This window comes from Marmota flaviventris, chromosome 6 (genome assembly GCF_047511675.1).
Source record: "Marmota flaviventris isolate mMarFla1 chromosome 6, mMarFla1.hap1, whole genome shotgun sequence".
Classification (NCBI taxonomy): Eukaryota; Metazoa; Chordata; class Mammalia; order Rodentia; family Sciuridae; genus Marmota; species Marmota flaviventris.
In genome coordinates this window covers 32,155,642-32,164,865 of record NC_092503.1, presented here as the reverse complement: position 1 = coordinate 32,164,865, position 9,224 = coordinate 32,155,642, and the positions used below count along the sequence as shown (strand labels likewise).

General features: G+C 40.1%; 1 protein-coding gene across 1 annotated transcript; it reads right to left on the bottom strand.

Moving 5' to 3' along the window:
* Positions 1-5,838: 5,838 nt before the first annotated feature.
* Ccn2 (cellular communication network factor 2) lies at positions 5,839-9,043 on the bottom strand. Its single transcript, XM_027938514.2, has 5 exons — positions 8,764-9,043; positions 8,387-8,609; positions 7,943-8,194; positions 7,601-7,812; positions 5,839-7,227 (listed from the first exon to the last, which is right to left on the bottom strand). Exons 1-5 carry the CDS (start codon positions 8,824-8,826, stop codon positions 6,931-6,933), a joined length of 1,047 nt encoding a protein of 348 aa, XP_027794315.1. The 5' UTR covers positions 8,827-9,043; the 3' UTR covers positions 5,839-6,930.
* Positions 9,044-9,224: the final 181 nt, after the last annotated feature.

Genomic DNA, 9,224 nt, shown 5'->3' with positions numbered 1-9,224 from the left:
AGATTAAAAAAAACTCCCTGATAATTCTTTTTATAATAAGGCATAATTCTTTCTAAAAAGTGCTTGAATTTATTTATTTTTAAACTTTTAATACACAATATCTGCATTTAATAGTGTGGCCCAAGTTCTCTCATGTCCCCACCTCCAGAGTAATCACTGTTCTGACCTCCATCATTGTTGATTAGTTTTACCTATCTTCATTCTCATACAGATCATACAGATGAATTGTTCAGAATATACAATTTTGAGCCTAGCTTTTTTTTTTTTTTTGCTCAATATAATAGCAATTCTTTCTTTCTTTTTTAAAAATCAGTGTATAGGGGCTGGGGATGTGGCTCAAGTGGTAGCACACTTGCCTAGCATCCGTGAAGCACTGGGTTCGATTCTCAGCACCACATAAAAATAAAATAAAGATATTGTGTCCACCTAAAACTAAAAAATAAATATTAAATTCCCATTGTGTAAATATTCTCCCTTATCCATTCTTCTATTGTTAGACATATGGATTGTTTTTATTTTGGAGATGGGCAAAATTGCTTTGAAAATTTCATACATGTCTTTTTCTCATTCCTTTTGGATATATAACAAGGAGTAGAAATTTTATGTCATAGGTATGTGTTTAACTTTTAGTAAATACTACCAAATTTTCCTGAAATTGTGTATTTATATAGACTATAAATGTTAATTGTGCTGACAAAGAGAGTTTATTGACCTAATGCAAGTCTTAACATGTTTTATATTCTTGAGATGTAAATGCTAGTGAATCAATGATAGTCTACATTTCTTACTAACTCTTCTTTGATTATCTTTTAAACATCTAATATAGAAGATAGGTCTACATGTTTATTGCTGTGGATCCTATATTTAGATTTGGAATCTGACTTGGTATTTTAAGAATACATTTTACTTTGTTTACTTAATTCTTAGTCATAGTAAAAGTCTATATATAATAAGTATGATTCATGAGGTGAAGAATAGTTATATACTTGTGAACTAAAATCTTCCACAGTTCTATTTATGGCATGAGCAAATGGGATAAGAGAGTTCATCGGATACACAATGAATGTCTGAACTCCATAGAGATTGTTATGTGTGCTGCACACACTGCACATGGTTAATTAAGGTTCAGTAGCTTAAATAGCTAAGCTATTTATTTGTGTATTATGAAATATTTATCAAAATTTTATGAAAAATTTACCAAATCATGGACAATCCTAACAATTTTGGCATATTTGCTATTTTTAATCAGAAGGTGTAATATTTCTTTTTAAAAATCTTTCTAATTCTAAAATAATGCTTGTTTATTTCATAAAATTTTAAAAAGCATAGGAGATTAGAAAGAATATAAAAATTATACTTTAGACTGATCATCACGAAGGAAACACAGTTGACTAAAAATTTATAATTTGTTTTCAAAGCTGTCTCTAGGTTATGTTTGGGCTTGATCCAGATTGGGCTGATCTTTTCTGAGGCACTAATAGATGTGTAGTATAACTCCACCCCAAAATACTGAAATCATCATAGAGAAATTAAATTTTGTGTACACTGAATCAGTTCTATGTCAATATCAGAAGTTGTCTGTCTTGGCCTGTTTTCTGTGTTATAGAAAAATAAAACTAGAAAGTTTATAAATTAGAGGTGTATTTAACACACAGTTTTGGAGGTTAAAGTCCCAAAATTTGGCAGCCCCATCTGTTGGTTTCTGATTAGGATCTTTTAGCTACATCACAATATGGTGGATGATATCATGGCAGGAATACATGCAAGAGGGGAGAGAACAATCACATGGTGAGACAGGAAGAAAGAGGAATTCAGGGTTCAGACTTGCTCTTTCTATGATAGTTCACTCTCATGGGAAATATCAGAGTCCCATATAAATTATATTGCTCTATTCTGAGAGTGGTGCCCCCTGTGACATAACTACCTTTCTCTAGGCCTTGCCTTTTATATTGTCTTCTACCTCAACACTGCCATGCTGGGGACCAAACTCCTAGCACATGGACTTTGTGGGGGACGCACTCAAACTGTAGCCAGTGCCATAGCAGTGTCAATTAGTTTTTTTTTTTTAACAGCTATTTTTATAAACTCATGAGTGTAAGCAGAATTGACAGGCTTGATGCATGACTATTCCTATTCTCATTGAAGGTTACTTGCCCCATCTGTATAAGGTATCTCCTTCATTTGTCACCTCAGTCCCTTTGATGTGATTTTACTGGCACTTAACTGTCTTATTCTCCAATATTAAAAGATATTCTAAACTTAAATGCATTTATCTTACACTATCTTGCCCCAGACTTGGAATCAGCAATTTCCCCAAATCCTTAGTTTTTTTTTTTTTTTTAGTGGTTGTATTTCAAGAGTAATCTGAGGCTAGGATGCTCACTGCTTTTGAGTTGTCTTTCTGTCTGAGATTTTCAGTGGGCAGATGAAGAGAATAAAATGTGGGTGTGTGAGTGTGTGTATTTTAAAAGACAAACTACCTCATGCCTTATGCTGATATTTCTTCCAATTCAAATTCAGAATTTTACTTAACCATTTTATATTCTATCTATATTTTCTAACTTCCTCACTGAAAACCCATGTGAATACTCAGACACTGGGGATAGTGGAGCATCCTTGAAGGTTAATTTACTTCATACCACCCCAGAGTAACAGTCTCAGAATGACAATATTAATACCACCACTAGCAATAAAAGCAGCTAATTTTTTGGGGGGGGGGGTGTTGGGAAGGGCATATGCTGTCTCCATTCTTTCCTTCACTTTTTATGACTGTATACCACTCCTTTCGAGCAGAGAATGACACCACTGTATCCAGTACTTTCTCCTTTTGAACCTTCTTTTCATCTGGGTTGTAAAAATATAATCAGTGCTAAACACCAGTCCTTGTGTTAATGTGTCTCACTTTCCTCAGGACCAGTATGTCCTGAGTTCTTTTATGTTTTCAACAGCTTGACTTTATTCTTTGTTTTTCTTCTTAAAAGTTATTTTGGTAAGGTACAATTCTTTGGCTTACATTTTCTTTTCTTGATTATCTCAAATGTGCTATTCTGTTTTTTTTTTCTTCTAGCATTCATTAAAGTATTGCTGTCAAAAGTCTGATGATGAACTCACTTTCTTTTTACTTACCAAGTTCATGTTCTTTTTGTCTATATGTCCAAGTGCTTGTTCCTCTTCTTTAAATTCCAGCAATTTTGCTAGGACATGCCTTGGTGATGCATTGGTTTTATTTGGTAGACAGTATGTTCTTTCAATATGTACTTTCCATTTTTTAATTTTAGTAATTTTCTTGATTTATAACTTTTTCTCCAAGAGCTCCCACTATCTGTATATTGTATCTTCTTTGTCTGCTTACAATATTTGTCACTTTTTCTCAAAGTATTTTTATTTCTTATATTTCTATTTAATTTTTTTCCATTAGTCTGTTGTGGTTAATCACTATTAAGTTCCTTCTAGTGCATTATCTTTCCTTCATTTCCAATTCCTTCATCTCATAGTTAAGTTTTACCAATTCTGATTTATGTTGCTATTTTATATCATTGGTTGTTTTCTTATCATCATTTCTGTATTGTATGATTTTCTTAATTTTCTTTTGGAATAAGAAGTTTTAGCTTTGCAATGTTTTATGGACGCATATTTCTTAGATGTTTTTGTTATCTGCAGAGATGTTTTCTGCCCTCTATTTTCTTTTTTTCATGTGGTAACTTTGTGTGGGATTTAGCTTCGATAATTTTGTTTCCCTAATTTATATGGAATCAACTTCTCTTAACTTTGTCTGGTAAGGAGGCTTGGTATAGATAGCTCTTTTAAATTCACAGAGATGCCTCTTTTGTTGCAGTATTTAAAAAACATGGCTGTTTAGTGGGCGTGGTGGTGTGCACCTATAATTCCAGTGACTTGGGAGGCAGAGGCAGGAGGATCCCAAGTTAGAGGCCAGTCTCAGCATTTTAGTGAAACCCTGTCTCAATCAATCAATCAATCAATCAATAAAAAGGACTGGGGACATAGTTCAGTGGTAAAGCACCCCTGGGTTCAATCCCCAGTACTAGGGTTGGGGGAGATTTTAAACTTCTGTTCTTATTTTTATCTGAATCATTTTTCTCAATGTCTGCTATCTCTGATCTGCTTAATTTTAATTCTACTCATAAGAGTTGTGGGTATCCTCTCTTGGAAAGAAGCTCTGACTTAAATGTTTTGTTGGAAATGTCAAACTCCTACTGGTTTCAGTGCTGTTCTCAAACTGGCCACCTGTACTTATAGTGAATACTTGCTGGCTGCTTTGGGGATTCTCATTTTTTAGAAGCATCAGATACCCTGTTTGTCCTCTGCTCTTCCTCACACATATGCTGACACAGTGTGGGCTTTTGGTGGTTGATTGTCTTCATTCCTATTTTGGGGGCCAGGGGGTATCTTATTTCCTAATTGCATTGTAAATATTGTTTATGGGATTTTGGTTATGCAATCTGGTTACCCTGTTTTTAGGTGGGGATTTGGAAAATCTGAACTCTATGCTTCCAATATTGCTTCTATGTTTCCAGAATTCTCTGATTTCTTTTGGAATAGTTGGGCTCATTTACCACAACCCTTCATTTTTGCAGCTAGTAATCAACAGAAAGGAAATGTGAACTAACAATGTACTCTGTGTGTGTGTGTGTGTGTGTGTGCGCGCGCGCGTGCGCACGCATGTAGGTTTATTTGGGGAAGGAGTTCTGCTGCTGACAGCATTGCTATACACACATGTGGTTGTACCCTGAAAACCCAGTGTTGTAACTAGAAATACCTTTTGCATTTTGAACAAGGGAAGTTTTTCCTTTGGTTTGTGCTGTGGTCACTATTTGTAGAACTAGTCTTTATTTTCAGGTGTATTTTTGTCTCTCAGAATGACTACAACATTGCTAATTACCCTGGGACAGTTAGTCTGTCTCCAATTTTTTTTTTTTTTTTGCCCCCCTCCTCCCTGGAATCCACAGCTAGTCTTATCTGAAAAAAGAATTGGACTCCTGGTTGCCTTTGAAGCATTTCTTCAGTTTGCATTCACTTTGGTTCCTCTTTCAGTAGAGGCCTGGGTAGATCCAATACAGTTTTTATGTTAGGGTTCTTGAATAATTTCATTTTATCTCTTATAAACCACTTGGTAATGTAGGATACATTGATCTGGTCAAAGACTTGGGCAAATGAAGAAATTGCTCTTAAATGAAGACAAATTTTAACTAATGTTAATGAATGAAGACTGACTTTTCCTCTTTTACATTTATGCCATCATTTGTAATTGGTTACCAGGGCAGCTGGAAACATAATTATGCAAGATGACTTATTAAATGTCTCCATTTTATTGTATATTTTGTAGTGTATTTTAAAGATTTAAGAGTAAGATATTAAAATTCAGAAGTAAACCCACAGTAGAGCATACAATTTAGGAAAATATCTTAGTATTTCCATATGCAAGGCAAATTAGTTTATGATATGGAATTATTCCACAATAATCAGAGACACACTAAATGTAAAAAGGACCAGTTATAATACCACAAGGATTAGAGGAGACTAAAGTCATCCATAAAGAATTGAATTTAAACTGTTCATGATGTACTGTGGAAATAAAAAACAAACAAAAAAAGCCTGTGTCCTCAATATGATGTGTGTAACTGCGAGCCTGTGAAACCTGACTGAGTCTGAAGTATTTTTATTCACAATTCTATTGATTAACCAATTTATTACTATATGTGATAAAAGGTATTTAGAAAATTTTTGGATAATTTTATTATCTTAAGATAAACCAAAATTGCCCATTTATACTCAAGAAAATTCAGAACCATTTCCAAGAGTAAACCAAGAGCCAAGTCCTTTGTAGAAAAAATATATACTTTATTTTTAACTGGAAAGGTGCAAACATGTAACTTTTGGTCACACTCTCAACAAATAAACTGTCCAAAAAACAGTCATAGTCAAAATAGAAACAAATGCTTCTAGGTGGAAAACTGACCTATAGAATTATATAGAGCCAGTCATTTTCCAATAAAGGCCATTGGTCACTGAAAGTGAGGCTACCACATTTCCTGTCTAGAAACCAGATTTCCAAGGACATTGCTACCTCACCTTCAGCAAACCATCTGTTTTGATGGACTGCCACTCTAACTGATTACAATTTCCACTTGAATATTCATTTCAGGCTTTGAATTATCAGATAAGCTTCACGTCCTACCTATGGTGTTCAGAACTTGAGACTAACATTTGAAATATCAAAGCATTAAAACAAAAACAAAAAGGCACGAACAACTTTAAATTAACTTAGATAACTGTACAAATATATATATATATATATAATATATATATCCACAATATTTACAGTATCAATAAAAAAAATCTGGCTTGTTACAGGCAAATTAACTTGCCCCAAGCTGTCCAGTCTAAAAGACAGTTTTCTGATTCCTAAACACTGTCATTTGAATCAGAATGTCGGGGCTGAATCTGCTGTTCTGACTTAAAGAACAACTTGACTCAGCCTCACAATGGCTGGAGAATGCAGATCCTAGCTGTTGCTGGAGCTACAGGCAGATCAGCAAGTATGCTAAAATTTTCCTTCTCAATTACACTCCAAGTTGCAGGCACATTACAACTTTAAGATGCAATCTGATGGTACTAGGCTTCCTACTGGTGTCTCCACTTCTCCTGAAGCCACCCTTTAGTGTACATTCAGGCACTGTGTGCTACTGCAGTCCTACTGTCAAGTCTTAACTTTCTTCAAACCAGTGTCTGGGGTTGAGAGACTATTTGTATGACATGGCACAATATTTTGAATTTGGTGGGAATTTTTCTCCCCCACTTAGTAAAACAGATTTAAATTAACTTGTGCTACTGAAATCATTTTACATAAAAATGAGATGTGAATCAGTTCAAGTTACAGTTGAATGAGTTCATGTCTCTCTCTCTCTGGCTTTATGCCATGTCTCCATACATCTTCCTGTAGTATAGTGACTCAAAGATGTCATTGTCTCCAGGGCAGTTGTAATGGCAGGCACAGGTCTTGATGAACATCATGCTCTTCTTCATGATCTCACCATCAGGACACTTGAACTCCACAGGCAGGGTGGTGGTTCTGTGAGGGGTGCAGCATCGACCATCTGTGCACACACCACAGAATTTGGCCCTGTATGTCTTCACACTGGTGCAGCCAGAAAGCTCAAACTTGACAGGCTTGGAGATTTTGGGGGTACGGATGCACTTTTTGCCCTTCTATGGAAGACAAGGAAGAGAAGAAACATCATTACTACAGGAAGAGTGGCTTTCCTCAACCCTGTGTTCTAGCCTTAAGTTGTCTGAACTTGTGTTTATATTTGAGGACAGAAACTTTGAGTTCCATTTGCCAGTTTTCCAAAAATAGTCATGGAGTCTCTTGGAATGTCTTGAATTAATTAACACTGGGGAGGATTTTGTAGTGGAAAACTGGTGGCTCCTATTACTCAATCTCTCATTCCAGCCAAACAGCTCCATGGTTAGATATTTTTGGAGATAACAGATCTATAATAACAAGGGTGGCAAGAGACCTAACTTTGGTCCCATTCACTGTCATTCCATGAAAATGAGCTAACAGGAACAGAAAACAAACCTTGATGTTCTCTTCTAGGTCAGCTTCACAAGGCCTGACCATGCAGAGGCGACTCTGCTTTTCTAGCCTGCAGAGGGCGTTGTCATTGGTAACCCGGGTGGAGATGCCCATCCCACAGGTCTTGGAACAGGCGCTCCACTCTGTGGTCTGGACCAGGCAGTTGGCTCGCATCATAGTTGGGTCTGGGCCAAAGGTGTCTTCCAGACGGTAGGCTGTGAAAGTAGAGCACACAAACACAAGGTAAAATGCCCGGATAAGACAATTTCCCCCTTTTCTTGGCATTGTCAGCACTCAGCCCTGGAGGAGAATGACAACACTGACTTAGAGGAAGATTCAACTCACCAGCCAAGGCAGGGCCAACCACGGTGTGGTCCTTGGGCTCATCACACACCCACTCCTCACAGCACTTCCCGGGCAGCTTGACCCTTCTCGGGAAGGGGCAGTCAGGGCTGGGCAGGCGAACATCCATACTGCACAGGGGCACGCAGCCCACCGCTCCATCTAGGCAAGTGCACTGGTACTTGCAGCTGCTCTGGAAGGACTCTCCACTCCTGTACACAGTCCCGCCGAAGACGCATGGGGCACCATCTTTGGCTGCAGAGAGCAAGGGGGAAAAAGCAATGGAGGTGAGAGGTCAGGCTTCAGCTCCAGGTGCTCTAACAGTAAGCCCATCAGGGCTGCAGAAAAGACTGGGTTGGAGCGGTTTCTTTTTCCAGTAGGCGGGTGGGAGTTAAGGAAAGCCCACTATCCGCGGTGGAGGAAAGGGGCGGGGGCTGCGGATCTTACCGGTGCACACGCCAATCTTGCGGTTGGCTGGGGAACCAAAGTCACAGAAGAGGCCCTTGTGCGGGTCGCAGGGGTCGCGTTCGGTGCACAGTTCGCCCAGCTGCTTAGCGCAGACGCGGCAGCAGCCGCAGCCGTCCAGCACAAGGCTCACGCCGGCCGGGCAGCGAGGCGCCGGCGCTGTCCCGCATTGGCACTGCCCACCGCAGTCCTGGCCGGTGGCCGGCTGCAGGGAGAAAGGGGCGGTCAGCCGGTGCTTTCTCGCTCGCTGGGTGCGCACGCCCTCGGCGCCGTGGGGCCGGCCCTCCTCCCTCCATCCTTCCCTACCCAGCCGTCCGACGCCCTCCCCAGCAGCCGCGGCAGGGACTCCCGGTGCTTACCCGGCTGCACAGGGCGAGGAGGAGCACGAAGGCGAAGCGGACCGGTCCCACAGCGGCGGCCATGGTCAGGGCGCTGCGATCGGAGCGGGCGGCAGGACGCAGTGCGAGGCGACGGCGAGGGGCGCGGTGGGCCGGAGCCGGGAGCGAGCTCGGAGCGCAGGTGGGTGCCTGGACGCGCCGGCTGTGGTCTCTGGAGCTGTCGGCCGGGGTGGCTGCCGTCGGGCTGGAGGCGGTGGGTCGCCTGAGGTTGGAGTTGCACTGGCTGCCTCCTCTCAGTGGGGAAGAGTTGTTGTGTGAGATTGGGGCGGGCGGCCCGAGGCTTTTATACGCTCAGGACGGCCCGGCTCGCCAATGAGCTGAATGGAGTCCTACACAAACAGGGACATTCCTCGCATTCCTCCCCACCTTCCTGCCTCATCAACTCACACCGGATTGATCCTGACCCCTTGACACTCAGCATT